The sequence below is a fragment of the Denticeps clupeoides genome, unplaced genomic scaffold (assembly GCF_900700375.1).
Source record: "Denticeps clupeoides unplaced genomic scaffold, fDenClu1.1, whole genome shotgun sequence".
NCBI lineage: Eukaryota > Metazoa > Chordata > Actinopteri > Clupeiformes > Denticipitidae > Denticeps > Denticeps clupeoides.
The window spans coordinates 85,177-103,643 of NW_021629752.1; the positions used below are offsets into that span (position 1 = coordinate 85,177).

Genomic DNA, 18,467 nt, shown 5'->3' on the forward strand with positions numbered 1-18,467 from the left:
ATAGACGCTCTGATTTCGCCCATTCAGGCTTCAGCCCCGCCCCCGCCCCCACTGACCAATCAGCATCCCGCAGGCCGCCACGTCACCGCGGTTCCTGCTACGTCACCAGTCGGCTGTGAACGCGGAGGTGACGTGCGGAAGTTGGTGAAGTGCCGCGCTTGGCCGCGGAAAAGGCAACGAAGCGCGGACACGCGGGTCCGCCGGGACCGTGGGAGAGTTCTGCGCGGTCGTAGCGCGTCGGAGGGCCGCGGACGGCGCCACTCTCGCCCGCCCCGGAGCTCTCACGGTAGGGGCCACGCCACTAGCCTCCGCCGCCGATTAGCCTGATTAGCTCCGCGGCAGCGCCGAGGCGGGCTCGGTTCTTGTCGGTTGACGGTAACGCCTCCACCGCCTGGTGACGTTGCACCAAGTCCGCTGATGGGTGACGTGACGATAAGGTCACCTGTCTGTCTGTCTCTCTGTCTGTGTTGTTGTGATGATGATGATGACGACATCTCTCCTCCTCCTCCTGATGAACGTGACGTCACCAGCGTGTTTTGTTGCTGTGTAATGACGTAGATAAGGTGTAATGTCCGCGCAGTCCGCACCAGGTGATTCTGTTCTGATGAAGGTGACGGGGACGATGGCAGGACGGGGGGACTTCGAGGGCAGGACGGAGGGACTTTAAGCTGGACCTCGGCCCGGGCCGACCCCGGCACGCTGCTGCTGAGAGATGTTCGCCAAGCTGAAGAAGAAGATCGCAGAAGAAGCGGCCAGCACCACCAGCACCAGCACTCCCCGCACCGGCGGACGGATGCCGCGCTCCATGAGCAAGGAGTCCATCACGTCCGTGGGCGCGGATTCGGGGGACGATTTCGTGAGTCTCGCCACCCGTGACACCCACACAAATCCACGAGCAGAAGAAGGTCCCCCATAATACCGCAATGTCGGCATATCCGTAAGCACAGACTGATAAATACGGACGTTGCACCGCAGATAACAGTACCGGCGTTGTGGTAATATTTACTCTGGTTTTACGCTGGTTATCGTGTACGGTGTATAAACCAGGAATATCTGGAGGAAAAGCCCGATCCTGGTCTGAGCGAGGATGTCACGAAACCAGAGTAACCAGAACCTCGGCGCTCAGTTTACCGTACCAACAAGAACACACCTTCTCACCAGCACAAACACGCGCGCACACACTTCTCAAATAATTCATATACGAGAAGATTCGGCCCGTCAGGAAAGTGGATCCGACCTCCGGCAGGCTGCAAGGTTCCGGTTACCTGTGGTATCTGAATTATTGAACCTGCTGTTGGACTGGAGGCTCGTACCAGCAGCTTGGTTCTGAATCGCTTACGTAAAATCACCTCTTCGTATTAATGCCGCATAATCATTTCCTCTCGCGTCGATTTCCCTCAGTAAGGCTTCTTCAGTATCGATTACTTCCATTTACGGCCTTACCCAGACGGGGACAGTCCCCCTGGACACACCCAGGGCCCACGGTGGTAGTAGGTGGGGTTTGAACCCGGGCCTGCTGGTTCGTAGGTGAGTTAGCTGCTAGGCTTCTACCACTCCAACCATAACTGTTCGTATTTAGGGCGCTAGTAGCCTAGTGGACACTTCCGATTATGTTCGATTAGTCGCCTACAGTGATTATGATGATGATGAATTGATTCATTCATCTGACAACACTGTGTGTTTGTACTGATTAGGGCAATTGTTTTGATAATTGATTAATTTACTTTGACTAGTCGGTTAGTTTGGTTTTATAAATGAGTCTCTCTGTGTGTGTGTGTGTGTGTGTGTGTAGGCCTCAGATGGCAGCAGCTCGAGAGGAGATGATCTCTCCTCACAGATCCTGCGGAGGAACGATCAGATTCGCAAGCTGGAGGCCAAACTCTCAGGTAACAGAACAGCCACGCCCCCTCCACCCCCTCCTGGCTGCTGATTGGTCCAAGTGAAATCCACACTTCTATTATTTTAAAGGACAGAAACGTCCATCACTGTGCTCTGAACGGGTTCAGGAAAATGCAGCCTCTTAAAAAATAAAACGTCATTGTTACTCCCCTCCATTTATTTATCTACTCAATTCATGTGTCCCTTTGTTTTCTCCTGTGTTTGTCCTTCCTCCTTTCGTGTCAACTTTCACTTTGTGTGTGTGTGTGTGTGTGTGTGTGTTTTGTGTGTGTGTGTGTGTGGTATGGGCCCACCCTGACACTCCACCCTCCCTTCCCCACCCTTAGACTACGCAGAACAGCTTCGGCTACTGCAGAAGACCAAGGACAAGCTTGAGGTTGCGTTAGAAAAGCATCAGGATTGTACGTACCTCCTCCCGTTTCCACCTCCCGTCCCCCCCCCCCCCTCGCTCCCTCGATCTCATTTGCATTTACCCCGCCCCCCCTCCCTCCTCCTTCCATCCCGCCCACAACTCGCACCCTGCCATGGCACCATTTTACAGGGATGGGCCGAGTTCTGCGTGGCTGCTCCGCCACGGAAGAGTGGAGTGCAGACGAACTCTCCTGTTGTCTTAAATAATAAAAAAACACATGATCCATAGTGAATACTCAAGTTGTTAAAACACTGACCTTCATTTTGGACTTGCATCATCTTCTGGAAAAGCTCCGGTAGACATGGCGCATTTCTGAGGTGAAAATGGGGTCAGAAACGACGCCCAGCTTAACAGGAGGGTTGAAGCCGAACGAATCCCATCCCTGTTTCCTGGACAGAGCTGGTGATAGTTACTGACGGAGTATTGGCTTAATGTGTGGGGGTATCAGCCCGTGTCACTACTTGTTACCTTTTCTAACAAGCTGTTCGTAATCCGATGGAGCTTAAAATACGGTCCACCACGACGCTCCTGTAGGATCTCTCCAGGGTTGGAGTCGTTTTGTTCTCTGTTCAGTTACCCCTTTATCTCCTGTGGAACATCATGTTTTTATACAGCCTGGAACGTTGGGTGTCGGTTATAAATGCCGAGACAGGGTGGTAGTGGCCTAGTGTCTTACACACTCGCCTACGAACCAGAAGACCCAGGTTCAAACCCCACTTACTACCATCGTGTCCCTGAGCAGGACACTTAACCCTGAGTGTCTCCAGGGTGGGGGGACTGTCCCTGTCTGGATAAGGGCCTCTGGTAAATGCTGTAAATGTAAATGGTGCGGTGGAGCGGTCTTACACGTGCCGTCTCTACCCAGCATCCATGAGGAAGCTGCAGGAACAGAACGAGGCCTACCAGTCTAACAGAGCCAAGATGGCTGAGGGCATGGCCTTAGCCCTGGACAAGAAAGACCAGGTGAGGCGTGGACGGGGTCTGCAGCATCTGCCGGTAGGTCGGGCTTGTGCCACTCCGTCGTAACGCTGAAGTTTCTTTCGTGTGTGTAGGAGTGGATGGAGAAAATGGCCTCGCTGGAACAGGTAACTTCATCTACGGCAGCAGCACCACGGCGCATTTTAGCGTTATGTGTATTTGGTAGAAGCTGCTGCTTCTCCCTCCTCAGGAGAAGGCGTCTCTGTCTGCGCGGCTCGCTGAAATGACGGAGCAGAGCTTGAGTTTGTTCCAGAAGAGGGACGATCTGGACGAGCTGGAGGGCTTCCAGCAGCAGGAGCTTGCAAAAGTCAAACACATGGTGAGCCCCTCGAACCCAAGTTACAATAATCAATCATACCATACTGTGTTTATTTATAAAGCACTTTAAAACAACAATGGAGCTGACCGAAGTGCTGTACGTTAAAATTAAATTTTTAATTTACAAGGGACAGGACCCACAGGAACAGAAGGTTCAGTAAAAATAAAGAGAGAACATGCAGCAATTTAAACAAAAGGTCGGGTTAAAAGCCAGTGATTGACGGCGCCTGCCTGACGCTGATTGGCGGGTCATTCGTGAGGCGCCCACTGCAAAGGCAACAAACCTGAGAGAACGGGGTGGAGTGTAGGTGTAGGAGTAGGTGTAAGTCTGACAAATGGGCTGGAGCCGAGCCATTCAGTCATTTAAAACCAAATATAAGAATTTTAAAACAGAGATTGACACCTGAGTGAGCAGTGGGCAGCCATGACAGGCGCCCGGGGAGCAGTGTGTGGGGACGGTGCTTTGCTCAGATCGGGATTCGAACTGGCAACCTTCTGATTACAGGGCCGCTTCCTTAACCGGCAGGCCACCATTTAAGGTCATCCACCTCTTGACATCAGTCAGACAGTGGAGAAGAGGTTGGATAGAGCACCGCATGTTACACTTGACCGTCATCTGCATAGAAATGAAAGGTTTTCGAAAAATAGCTCAGTTACAAGAGGAAGTTGGTATAATGACAATAAAAGAGGACCCCGCATGGAGTCCTGTGGAACCCCCACGGAAGCGCCATTGAAGCTCAGTTTGCCAGGAAAGTGCGCACTGCATTATGGGATCTGTTATCATATCGCCGGGCCATAATAATAGATCTATATAAGTGATCTTGTGGGGTGTGGATCACTTGTTCTCCTATTTTCCCAGTCCTATCTGTACATAGCAGTCACACTGAGACCTAGTGGTCAGGCGTGGTATTGCAGGTTTTGGTAGAAGTGGTTTTGTCTGTAGTCTGCACATGAACTGAATCGTGAATTGAAGTGTTGGCCAGTGTGCAGGGATGTTGTCCACAACTGGACTTGATATTTCCTGCAGCTGTTAAGGAGAGAGGAGCAGCTGGGCCAGCGAGAGCGTGAGCTCCAGCAGAAGGAAGGGCAGCTCCAGACGGCCAGGAGCTCGCTGGCTGAAGCCCAGGCCAAGCTGCACAGGCTCGATGGAGAGCATCAGGAAAACTGCAGGATCAATGAGCAGCTGCAGGCTGAGAGGTGAGGTTCTCCACCTTCTCCACTCCTGGGTATTGAGTGTATGTGTGTGGGTGTGTCACCGCCTTGCTGTGCCGGCAGGCAGGATCTGCTGCGTGTAAGGGACCAGTCTGAGCAGAAGGTCGGCGAGCTGGAGGCCAGGAGCCGGGACCTTCAGGAGCTCATCCAGCAGGTGTCTGAGGACTTTCAGCAGGTCAGTTGGACTACCGAAGATCCCTGAAGCTGCACAAGAGCCATATCTGATGTCTCAAAGTTCAAACTGTTAGAACCATAAGCCACTGTGATCAAAGTCCAGCGGATACAGCAGGTTGATGGTCATATCTCCATAACATAAACGTAGCGACAAAACTCATGAGATTTGTGGTCTGTGGTGTGCTGAAGTGTGTATGTTTAGTCGCAGAAAAAAGCCCAGGACCTGGAATCCTCTCTGAACTCCCTGCAAACAGAGCATGAGGAGCTCCAGTTGGAGCATGAACAACACAAACAAAAGGTGTGCGTCTTTCTCTTCGATTCTCTCACACACACACACACACACACGCACGCGGCATTGTCATGTACGTTCCTCTTCACGGCAGGCGGCGGTGAGGGAGGAGGAGAGGGAGTGTGTGCTGTCCGAGCTGCAGGAGAAGGTTTCTTCTCTGGAGAGACGACTGGAGGGGAACCTGTCGCAGGACGAGCACCTGCAGGAGCTGCTGAAGGAGGTTAGACCACACCCACACATACCCACACATTAGTGCAGCAGGGACTGGTGGATGGGACACGGAATCCCAGAAGGACCTTTGGCAGCACTGTGGTTGGTTGCGGTGTGAAGGACACTCGCGCTCCTGGAGGCCATTGGTGTCCTAGCGGGAAAGGAAACGGACCCGTAATCGTAAGGTTGCCAGTTCGAGTCCCCGAACCACCAAGGTGGCTGCTCACCAGGGTGATGGTTAAATGCAGAGGGCACATGTCACCGTGTCTCACACACACACACACTCACACACACTCCATTTACATTTACGGCATTTACCAGACGCCCTTATCCAGAGCGACTTAGTCTGTAGTTACAGGGACAGTCCCCCCCCTGGAGACACTCAGGGTTAAGTGTCCTGCTCAGGGACATGATGGTAGTAAGTGGGATTTGAACCTGGGTCTTCTGGTTCATAGGCGAGTGTGTTACCCGCTAGGCTACTACCAGCCTGTCTGATTAAAGCCTTTCTATGTGTGTCAGAAATCCTCTGTGGAGCAGAGGCTGGAGGAGGTTCGGGTGGAGCTCCTGCAGGAGAGGAGCTCTCACGCCGACACCGTCAGCTCTTTGGAGGCCCAGGTAGGTGTCACCTTCATCTCCGGCACGTCCTGCTGGGGTTGTGGCGCGTTAATCGACGCGCCTCTTCGCCCTATCAGACATCCAGACTGAACGGCAGCGTGGCCGAGCTCCAGATGCTCCTCAGACACAAAGACGACTCCAGCAAGGCCTACAGGGAGAGGACAGACGCGCAGGTGGGTGGAGTAAAAGTACAGTGAGCTGAGGCCTGTTGCTCGGGGACGTCACCTGCTTTTGATAGAAATGGAGCGCAGCAGTAGACACAAGGACAACAGCAACATTGATTTCTTATGAAGCACAAAATCTGAATTTTTGGGGGAAACAGTAGAGCCCAACCCACTTGGGGCATAGTTTGGGGTTTCCTCCTCACCTCCTTCGTTGTCTGCTCATCAGAGGGACGCGATGGCCTTTTCAACCTCGCTGGCGAGAAGATTAATCACGACGAACTGGACGTCCTCTAAACCTCCCAGCCCAATTCACTGGATACGAGATGTTCTTTATTTCGTTAAACTGGAAAGGATAGGGGGTTTAGGGGTTTAGGGGTTGGGGTGTAGGGTTTTTTTTTTGGTGTAGTATCTATGTATGTATGTATGTAATGTATATTTTGTTCTTTTCCTTTTGTTTGGTTATTGGATGATTTGTCCAATAAGAGAAAAAGTCCTACAGTTGTAGAGGTGGACAAGTCCAAAGTGTAGTATAGAGCATCTGTCCATGCTTGTAGGTCCTGGACAGGGCAGAGTAGGTTTTCGTCCAGTGTCATGGTGGACATTGTGTGTCCATCATGACGCTGCTGGTCCATTTGAAGACCCCTGAAGCGTTAGATGTCCCGGTGGTGGTGAATGTGTGGAGAGTTACTCCCGTCTCCCCACAGATCTCGTCCCTGGAGCAGCAGGTGGACGAGTTCACGCGGAAACTGAGGAGCGCCGAGCGGCAGCTGGCGGACAGCGAAGCGCACGTACAGACCCTGGTACGTAGCGCCACCGTTCCCACACAACTCAGATGAGCAAAATCACCAAAACAAGTTTACAAGCAGCGAAGGTGTTTCGTGTGTTTGTACACATTTTTTTTTTTTGGTGAATTGGTGAAAGTGTCGCACGTTGATAAAAGGTTCATTTGATTCGCACGTCTCGGCCACCGTAGGGAGCACCTCTGACCAAATGTAATCGTTGCCCGTTCGTCCATCCCTGTATGACGCGTGAAGTTTCAATGGGGCAGCGGTGGCCTAGCGGTCAAGGACGCGGCCACGTAATCGAACGGTTGTCTGTTCGAATCCCTGAGGTCCCCTTGATCTCGGTCCCGTCCCCACACGCTGCTCCCCGGGCGCCTGTCATGGTGCCCACTGTCACCAAGGGTGACGGTTAAATACAGAGGACACGTGTCACCGTGTCATCACTGTGCTGTGACAATCACTTCGCTTTAAACTGAAACAAGTCACCATTTTGTGGTTTCTAGCGTGACCTTTGCCCCCCGTCTGTACCCTGCAGCAGGAGGGCTGGGTGGAGGAGAGGGAGCGGCTGCAGCAGCAGGTGGGCTCGCAGCGGCAGAGGGGCCTGGAGCGCTGTGGCCAGCTGGAGGAGCAGCTCGGCGTCCTCCGGAGACAGCGGGACGCGGAAAACGCCGCGTCGCAGGCGGCCCTTGTGAGTGGGGAAACGTCGTGGTCTGGATCGGTCCGATTTCCTGACTCTGTCATCGCGTTATTGCCGGAATTACGTTTTATCCGGAGCAACTGCACAGCCGAGAACAAACACGTAAAGTGAACTTGGTTTCAAATAAGAAGCCAAATCATGTGCAGCCGTCCCCTGTGTTCCTGAGCAGTCGTCCTCGGGTGGGGCCGCATCGAGAAGATCCTGTTCCTCCTCTGGAGCTCACCTCGGTTCTTCATCGTTATTACTGTTATGGAGCATATGGACAACTTTACATTTACCGCATTTACCAGACGCCCTTATCCAGAGCGACTTACAATCAGTAGTTACAGGGACAGTCCCCCCCCGGAGACACTCAGGGTTAAGTGTCTTGCTCAGGGACACAATGGTAGTAAGTGGGATTCGAACCCGGGTCTACCCGAGGCTACTAACACCCTATTACAACCCCAGCTGGGTTTCTATATCCAGACAGAGAGAGAGAGAGACTCACTCTTCGGGAAGCCTTGTGATGTCAAAGGTCATGAATAATTAACAAATGACCTGGAGACACCCCGAGTGTCCCCAGGGGGACTGTCCCTGTCACTACTCTGGACAAGGGCGTCAGGTGAAGGCTGTAAACGTAAATCTGCGTCTGTGGGAGTCTCACCCCGTCGTGTCCTCCCCTGCAGACCGAGCTGGAGGACGAGAAGACTGAGCTGCTGCAGAGACAAGAGGACGCAGAAGTGCGATTGCACACAATCGCTCAGGAGCTGGAGCAGGCCAGGGTATAACACACACACACACACTCTCACACACTCACATACACACACTCTCACACACTCACATACACACACTCTCACACACTCACATACACACACTCTCACACACTCACATACACACACTCTCACACACTCACATACACACACTCTCACACACTCACATACACACACTCTCACACACTCACATACACACACTCTCACACACTCACATACACACACTCACATACACACTCTCACATACACACACTCACACACTCACATACACACACTCACATACACACACTCTCACACACTCACATACACACACTCTCACACACTCACATACACACACTCACATACACACTCTCACATACACACACTCACACACTCACATACACACACTCACATACACACACTCACATACACACACTCACATACACTCTCACAAACACACACTCACATACACACTCTCAAACACTCTCACACACACTCTCACAAACACACACTCACACTCTCTCACACACTCACACTCTCTCACACACTCACACTCTCTCACACACTCACACACACACTCTCTCACACACACACACGCACTCTCTCACACACTCACATACACTCTCACAACACACACACACACGCACTCTCTCACACACTCACATACACTCTCACAAACACACACTCACATACACTCTCACAAACACACACTCACATACACTCTCACAAACACACACTCACACACACTCTCACAAACACACACTCACACACACTCTCACAAACACACACTCACACACACTCTCACACACACACACACACACTCTCACACACACACACACACATACACTCTCTCACACACACACACATACACTCTCTCACACACTCACATACACTCTCACAAACACACACTCACATACACTCTCACAAACACACACTCACACACACTCTCACAACACACTCACACACACTCTCACAAACACACACTCACACACACTCTCACAACACACTCACACACACTCTCACAAACACACACTCACACACACTCTCACAAACACACACACACATACACTCTCTCACACACACACATACACTCTCTCACACACACACATACACTCTCTCACACACTCACATACACTCTCACAAACACACACTCACATACACTCTCTCACACACACGCACTCTCTCACACACTCACATACACTCTCACAAACACACACTCACACACACTCTCACAAACACACTCACACACACTCTCACAAACACACACTCACACACACTCTCACAAACACACACTCACACACACTCTCACAAACACACACACACACATACTCTCACAAACACACATACACTCTCTCACACACACACATACACTCTCTCACACACTCACATACACTCTCACAAACACACACTCACATACACTCTCTCACACACACACACACACTCTCTCTCTCTCACACACACACACGCACTCTCTCACACACTCACAAACCTCACATACACTCTCACAAACACACTCACACACACTCTCACAAACACACACTCACACACACTCTCACAACACACACACTCACACACACTCTCACAAACACACACCACATACACTCTCACAACACACACACTCACACACACTCTCACAAACACACACACTCACATACACTCTCTCACACACCTCACACACCCCACACCCCTCTCTCTCATCACACAACACACGCACCTCTCTCCACCACTCACATACACTCTCACAAACAACACCCTCCCACTCCACTCTCACAAACACTCACACACCTCTCACACACACACACTCACACACACTCTCACAAACACACTCACACACACTCTCACAAACACACACTCACACATACACACACTCTCACACACTCACATACACACACTCACATACACACTCTCACATACACACACTCACACACTCACATCACACACTCACATACACACACTCACATACACACACTCACATACACTCTCACAAACACACACTCACATACACACTCTCAAACACTCTCACACACACTCTCACAAACACACACTCACACTCTCTCACACACTCACACTCTCTCACACACTCACACTCTCTCACACACTCACACACACACTCTCTCACACACACACACGCACTCTCTCACACACTCACATACACTCTCACAAACACACACACACGCACTCTCTCACACACTCACATACACTCTCACAAACACCACCTCACTCCCTCTCACAAACACACACTCACATACACTCTCACAAACACACACTCCCACACTCTCACACAACACCACACTCCCACACACTCTCCCAACCACACTCACACACCCTCTCACAAACACACACTCACACACACTCTCACAAACACACACACACACGCACTCTCTCACACACTCACATACACTCTCACAAACACACACTCACATACACTCTCACAAACACACACTCACATACACTCTCACAAACACACACTCACATACACTCTCACAAACACACACTCACACACACTCTCACAAACACACTCACACACACTCTCACAACACACTCACACACACTCTCACAAACACACACACTCACACACACTCTCACAAACACACACTCACACACACTCTCACAAACACACACACACATACACTCTCTCACACACACACATACACTCTCTCACACACACACATACACTCTCTCACACACTCACATACACTCTCACAAACACACACTCACATACACTCTCTCACACACACACACGCACTCTCTCACACACTCACATACACTCTCACAAACACACACACTCACACACTCTCACAACACACTCACACACACTCTCACAAACACACACTCACACACACTCTCACAAACACACACTCACACACACTCTCACAAACACACACTCACACATACTCTCACAAACACACATACACTCTCTCACACACACACATACACTCTCTCACACACTCACATACACTCTCACACACACTCACATACACTCTCTCACTCACACACACACACACTCTCTCTCTCACACACACACACACGCACTCTCTCACACACTCACATACACTCTCACAAACACACTCACACACACTCTCACAAACACACACTCACACACACTCTCACAAACACACACTCACACACACTCTCACAAACACACACTCACATACACTCTCACAAACACACACTCACATAGACTCTCACAAACACACACTCACATACACTCTCTCACACACACTCACACACACACACACTCTCTCTCTCACACACACACACGCACTCTCTCACACACTCACATACACTCTCACAACACACACACTCACACACACTCTCACAAACACACTCACACACACTCTCACAAACACACACTCACACACACTCTCACAAACACACACTCACACACACTCTCACAAACACACACTCACACACACTCTCTCACACACACACATACACTCTCTCACACACACATACACTCTCTCACACACTCACATACACTCTCACAAACACACACACCACACCACACCACCACTCTCTCTCTCACACACACACACGCACGCTCTCACACACTCACATACACCGATCACATACACTCTCACAACACACCACACACACGCTCACAAACACACACTCACACACACCTCTCACAAACACAACACACACACACACACACTCTCTCACACACACACATACACTCTCACAAACACACACTCACATACACTCTCTCACCACACACACACACTCTCTCTCTCTCACACACACACACACACTCGCTCACACACACTCACACGTTCAATCCGCCCGCTGCTTCGTCCGCCGGCTGGAAGTTGACTTTCCGTATTGCGCTCCCTCCCCCCGCCAGGCGGAGCTGAGCAGCAGGCAGACTGTGAGTGTGGAGATCGCCAAAGCCCTGGAAGACACCCGCAGACAGAAGGAGGAGCTCCAGATACAGGTCTGGGTTTATTGATCGATCGAGTTTTCAAAAAAGACAAATAAAATGTGACAAAATCGTTAAATATCACACGCATAACAAACAGCGTCTCAATCAGCAAAGACCATTTCGTCTTCTGGTAGGTGGGCGAGATGTTCACCACCCAGCAGGTTCTGCAGGAGGACGCGTCCAAGCTTTCTGATCAGCTGCAGGCAAAACACACGGAGATCCAGGTCCTGAAAGAAGGTGTGGACCTGACCTGTGGTGTGTCTTCGGAAATAAACGTGTGCTCGTACAGTGTTGTGTGTAAACACTGTGTGTGTGTGTGTATGTGTGTGTTTCCTAGTGCTGCAGGCAGCACGTGGCGATGTGGACCAGTTGAAAGCCGACGCCGCGGACCGGGAGCAGGTGATGTCCTCTCTCCGCCAGGAGGTCGTCTCCCAGACCGAGCAGCTGGACTCCTGCCAGTCGAGGGTCAGGTTCACACGCCGCACTGCCTGCTGGGAGATTTCCCTCGAATAACGTTGCTCATAGTTCGTATGATTCGGCCCCGTATGAGCCGAACGGGTGTGATTGACATTAAAGCATTTAATGTCAATCATTTACCAGACGCCCTTATCCAGAGCGACTTACAATCAGTAGTTACAGGGACAGTCCCCCCCTGGAGACACTCAGGGTTACCACCCAATATATATTAGCTAGCGGGTAACACATTCGCCTATGAACCAGAAGACCCAGGTTCAAACCCCACTTACTACCATCGTGTCCCTGAGCAGGACACTTAACCCTGAGTGTGTCCAGGGGGGGACTGTCCCTGTAACTACTGGTTGTAAGTCGCTCTGGATAAGGACGTCTGGTAAATGCTGGAAATGTATACTAGTTTGTCTCTTTTTCTTTTAATCCTCGTCAATGTCCTTAATTGCTGTAAATGTTGTGATGTGACGTAGTGGGTCCCCTGTGTTGTACTGCAGGTGTTGGACCTGGAGGGGGAGCTGGAGAGCTTGAGCGAGCAGCTCCAGACCTCTGAGGTGTGTGACGAGGAGCAGAACGGCGCGGTGACCGTCGACGACCTTGATCACCTGCAGAAGGTCAACAGGGACCTGGAGCTGCAGCTGAGTGACAAGAACAAGGTGTGTGTGTGTGTGTGTGTGTGTGTAAAATTCCTGCATGGATCGCTGCTAAACGGAGCAGTTGTTGATTTATTGAAGTTCACTTGTACAGGTATGAAGATCAGATATGGACACGCCGGATGTAAAAAATGTTTTTGTGACGTTTGCGTGTAATACGGCAGGGTGGTAGTAGCCTAGTGGGTAACACACTCGCCTATGATCCAGAAGACCCGGGTTTGAATCCCACTTACTACCATTGTGTCCCTGAGCAAGACACTAAACCCTAAATTGCTCCAGGGGGGGACTGTCCCTGTAACTACTGATTGCAAGTCGCTCTGGATAAGGGCGTCTGATAAATGCTGTAAATGTAAATGTAATAAAACAAGTTTTGTTTGTATCTGTGTGCGTTACCAGACTATAAAGCAGCTGCAGCAGAGACTGGCGGAGCTGAAGAGGACGTTGCAGAAGGAACTGGTGAGTGGACCCCCTGCAGGCCCCAGTCCGTCCGGCAAAGTTCTCGCCGCAACATTCTCATTTACCGCTTTCACCAGACGTCCTTATCCAGAGCGACTTACAATCAGTAGTTACAGGGACAGTCTCCCCCTGGAGACACTCAGGGTTAAGTGTCCTGCTCAGGGACACGATGGTAGTAAGTGGGGTTTGAACCCGGGTCTTCTGGTTCGTAGAAGCTGAAGCCGGAATCGGAGGCGGACTGCAGGCCGCAGGAGAACCGAGGCGAGCGGCAGGACGACAGACCCAACCAGGACACCGCGGCCACCGCCCCGGGCCCCGGCCCCGTCACGCAGAACACCACGGTCATCAACAGCGCCGACCTGACGGACACGCGCGAGATCAACTTCGAGTACCTCAAACACGTGGTGCTGAAGTTCATGTCTTCTAGAGAAGCCGAGGTAAAGAGCGAAACGCTGATGTCACTTCCCGTGCCACCTGAAGTGTGGCAGGTGGGACGGTCACCCTCCGGTGGGTAGTTTTTTTTGACGGTTTGTCACCGCGCTGCAGGCGTACCAGCTGATCAGAGCCGTGTCCGTGCTGCTGCGCTTCACCCGCGAAGAGGAGGACCTGCTGAAGCAGACGCTGGAGTACAAGGTGGGTGGAGAGACGTTGGTGAACCGGAACTTGGGGGAAGAAACGGCTCAAAAGTTTCTATTATTTTACTTTGGTAAATTTGACTTTTGTGGGTTTTGGTAAAAGAACGTTGCGTGTTAAAAGGTTCCCCCGTGTCCTCTCGGCCCTCAGATGTCGTGGTTTGGATCGAAGCCGGCCCCCAAGGGCATCGCCCGGCCGTCCATCTCAGGAGCGACCGACCACTGGAGCTGAGCGAGGGGCCGACGCCCACCGGGCCGGTTCCGCGCCCCGCAGAACGTTCCTGTTCTTCTCATGACAACCTGCACAAGAGTGCGGCGGGAGCGTTTCCTCCTCGCGCCGCTTCTGCAAGTCAACTGTTGATATATGAAGAGCTGTACACGAGCATCGGCGGGTCCCAGAGGCGGAGCCAGTATTTTACACACCGTCACCAGGACTGTGTGTGTGTGTGTGTGTGTGAGTGAAACGACCCCATTTGGAAAAACGGAATGACGAGTATTTATCAGGAACGCTGCATGCCTCGGGACGACGTTGGGTCCTTTAAGCCCCGCCCTCCTCACATCCGGCCTGTGGTTCCCAGGAGGTCGGAGCAACATCCTGTAAAAATGGTCTTTGTACCGGGGACAGTTCAGTATTTTTTAAACGAGGACTCGTCCTCCTTCCCGCACTTTTTAATCGTCCTTCTGCTCCGTGATTATTTTAATTCTCGGCTGCCACTGCGGTAGAACGTCTCCTCTCTTCGGTTCGATTTGGCGCCGGTCAATCATCAGTCGACAGGTCTGTAGAGGACCTCTGATTCCTCCGGGTTTGATTAAAGTTGCTATTTTGAATGCTTGAGGTGTTTTTTTTGTTTTTTTAATAAATACAATTTATTCTAGTTTATCCTAATAAAGCCGTCTTCTGCCGTAATTAGGCAGGCGAGCGTTGATGGTTTTTATTGCACCAGGCACTTCACGGCGGCTCCGCCCTCCCTGGCGGCCTCAGTACTACTCGGTATAGAGCCACGCCCTCCTGACGGCACGTTCCATCCAAACCCGGATTAAATACAGAACGTTCATTTAAAAATCCCGCTCGTCAGATTCGTGCATCGTCTCCCAGGGTGGAGAGTTGAAGACGGCCCCGCCCCGGCCCCTCAGACGCTCGTCCTCGCAGTGAGGACGTGGACGATGGGACCTACACCTCCGACCGCACAGGCCTCGGAAAGAAGGCAGGATTAATGACCACAACCGTTCTCCTCACGCAGGGACGTGGTCCAAACAGACGCTTCAGCACATACAGTCACACCATTGTTGCCATGGCGACGCGCAACACTGCTTCAGCCAAAGCGGTCGTCTGAGGGCTTCTCGAACCCCCCTGTAGATGTTCTTCAGGTCCACCCCGTTCCGGTCCAGGGGTCGCCGCTCTTGAGGGACGTGAGAACCTTCAGCACCTCCGCCCGCACCTGGAGAGAGCGGGCGTGGCCACCTCCAGCAGAGAACCGGGCCTACCTTCACTGCTCCTTTACCTCCAGCAGATTCATTACTCTAAAGTGACGTGATTGTCATTGTGAAACGTGTCCCCTGTATTTAACCATCACCTTTGGTGACAGGCGCCCGGGGAGCACCATGGCAGCACCTTCTGATTACGGGGCCGCTTCCTTAACCGCTATAAAGTGAAGTGATTGTCACATGTGATGCACAGCACACAGTGCACACAGTGAAATTTGTCCTCTGCATTTAACCCATCACCCTGAGTGAGCAGTGGGCAGCCATGACCGGCGCCCGGGGAGCAGTGTGTGGGGACGGTGCTTTGCTCAGTGGCACCTCAGTGGTACCTTGGCGGATCGGGATTCGAACCGGCAACCTTCTGATTACGGGGCCGCTTCCTTAACCGCTAGGCCACCACTGCTAGGCCACCGCTGTCTCCACTTCTAACAGAACTGTACAGGAAACTAGAACATGAAGGAAATAAAGTGCCCGCCAACCCCAAATAACAATAAATTACATTTCCACTTCGCGCCTGGTACTAACTTCTGCCTGATTCCTATTTCGCGAATTCACTAAAACCGGCAGGCGGGAGAGGAGCAGAAACGTCGATTAATCGACTGCGTTGATCGTCGTGTGACCGGCAGAATCGCGGATTCTGGAAGGATGTCCACCTCGGCGGCGTGTTCGCGGCCAGGAGGAGCGGTTCGACGCGAAAACTGTCCCCGGGGAGACGGACGGCGGGACGTGGCTTCTTCACTTCCCATCGGCAGCCGCTTCCGCGTTCCAACGCTGCCACGTCACTGGCCCCGCCTCCCAGGAGTCGAGGCGGCGTCCCAATCCTTCACAAGCGCCCTACGCTACCTTTCTCAACTACTCCCAGACAAATATATATATTATTTCAGAATAAATGCAGGAGGTAATGTTTTAGTCACCATTGTCAAGATTAAAATAAAATGCTCGAACGTGAATGTGTTTGGAATTTAACAAAAAATCCAAAACAAATGTCAGCTGTGCAAAGGATTCTTACCGGAATCTTATATTTCCAATATGGACTTCTAAAATGACAAGTTCTATATATATGTTTAAATTATTCTTATTTCTCTCATGATATTAATGATAGTAATATCCTTTCCAGCTGGTTTAAGGATGAGCCACTTGTACCTCATCTGGGTACAGTTTACTGTAGCAGGTAAATATGGTGAAATCAGGAATATGCGAGACCAGAATCGATAAAAAAAAAAACACGCAACTTTTGGCTGGTGTGGGTCAAGTTGGGGTTGAAGGTTTTCGGATCAACCGTAATTCTGTGAAATGTCCTCAACCGAAAATGCATAAACGGCCTTTAAGGACACAGGACAACAAGGAGATTTTTTTAAAGAAGAGGTCCCTCTCTGAACCACAGGTGGCGCTATAGATCCACCCAGCGCTCCACTCTTACTGCCTGTTATCCTGCTCCACACGTTGCACAGAAACATAAATGCATACTGATATAAAAAGAAACATTCTTTTAAATGACCCTGCTGGTTTTTATTAAAACCCCAGAATGTGGTCTAATGATGACTTGTGTCATTTTACCTGACATGTTGTAATATGTAATAATGCGAAATGCTCACAAATAAAAATGATAAAATCAGATTCCACTTTATTGCTGTTGCACCAAATAAAGGTATTTTCATGCCACCAGAATTAGACTTCTGAAGTTCCTTAAACATGAAACATGCGCCAGCGGTGATTTAACCTGATTTAATATGCAGTTGAATAAGAAACATTTCATTTCAGAGATTCGGATATGAATATGACAGACAGGAAGTTGTTAAAAGTGATGCTCATAAGCAGTTTGGATCCTCTGTTTGCTCACCCGCCTCCCCCCTTCTGGCGACTTTAAAAGCATTCCTCCTGATTTAACACCCCTCCCCTGCTGGAAAGCGGATAGGAATTCAAATGGTTTCTTCTGAAGTCAGCAGCACATTTCAGAACAAATCAGAATATTTTAAAGAAGAAATCTGTGATGGTCCTTGTTTTGTGAGTTTCCTTGTGGAAATAAAACCATAATCACCTCATTTGTTTTCTCACGCAAACTCTGGATGTGGCACAAATACATATTACATTTACAGCTTCTCCACAGAGACTTACAACCAGTATTTACAGGGACAGTCCCCCCCTGGAGACACTCAGGGTTACGTGTCTTGCTCAGGGACACCGTGGTAGTAAGTGGGGATTGAACCTGGGTCTTCTGGTTCATAGTCAGTAGTTACAGGGACAGTCCCCCCCTGGAGACACTCAGGGTTACGTGTCTTGCTCAGGGACACCGTGGTAGTAAGTGGGGATTGAACCTGGGTCTTCTGGTTCATAGTCAGTAGTTACAGGGACAGTCCCCCCCTGGAGACACTCAGGGTT

The 18,467-nt window shown here is 50.9% G+C and overlaps 1 protein-coding gene across 2 annotated transcripts; it reads left to right on the forward strand.

The window, feature by feature from the left end:
- The first annotated feature begins 102 nt into the window (after nucleotides 1-102).
- On the forward strand, nucleotides 103-15,439 carry LOC114773286 (golgin subfamily A member 1-like). 2 transcript variants are annotated; one of them, XM_028965810.1, is made up of 24 exons: nucleotides 103-286; nucleotides 611-856; nucleotides 1,793-1,886; nucleotides 2,226-2,300; nucleotides 3,177-3,274; nucleotides 3,364-3,396; nucleotides 3,480-3,608; nucleotides 4,635-4,804; nucleotides 4,883-4,994; nucleotides 5,196-5,291; nucleotides 5,377-5,502; nucleotides 6,012-6,107; nucleotides 6,185-6,280; nucleotides 6,976-7,071; nucleotides 7,589-7,741; nucleotides 8,416-8,511; nucleotides 12,323-12,412; nucleotides 12,535-12,637; nucleotides 12,738-12,865; nucleotides 13,363-13,521; nucleotides 13,915-13,974; nucleotides 14,187-14,411; nucleotides 14,521-14,607; nucleotides 14,758-15,439. In XM_028965810.1, exons 2-24 carry the CDS (start codon nucleotides 713-715, stop codon nucleotides 14,836-14,838), a joined length of 2,547 nt encoding a protein of 848 aa, XP_028821643.1. In that variant the 5' UTR covers nucleotides 103-286; nucleotides 611-712; the 3' UTR covers nucleotides 14,839-15,439. The 2 variants fall into 2 exon arrangements, with proteins under 2 accessions (XP_028821643.1, XP_028821644.1); XM_028965811.1 differs by lacking the exon at nucleotides 2,226-2,300.
- Nucleotides 15,440-18,467: the final 3,028 nt, after the last annotated feature.

Coding starts and splice junctions, on each gene's coding strand:
- LOC114773286 (XM_028965810.1), top strand. CDS start 713: ATGTTCGCCAAGCTGAAGAAGAAGATCGCAGAAGAAGCGGCCAGCACC. Junction 2,301..3,176: donor GTTAGAAAAGCATCAGGATT/GTACGTACCTCC, acceptor GTCTCTACCCAG/CATCCATGAGGAAGCTGCAG. Junction 14,608..14,757: donor AGCAGACGCTGGAGTACAAG/GTGGGTGGAGAG, acceptor CTCGGCCCTCAG/ATGTCGTGGTTTGGATCGAA.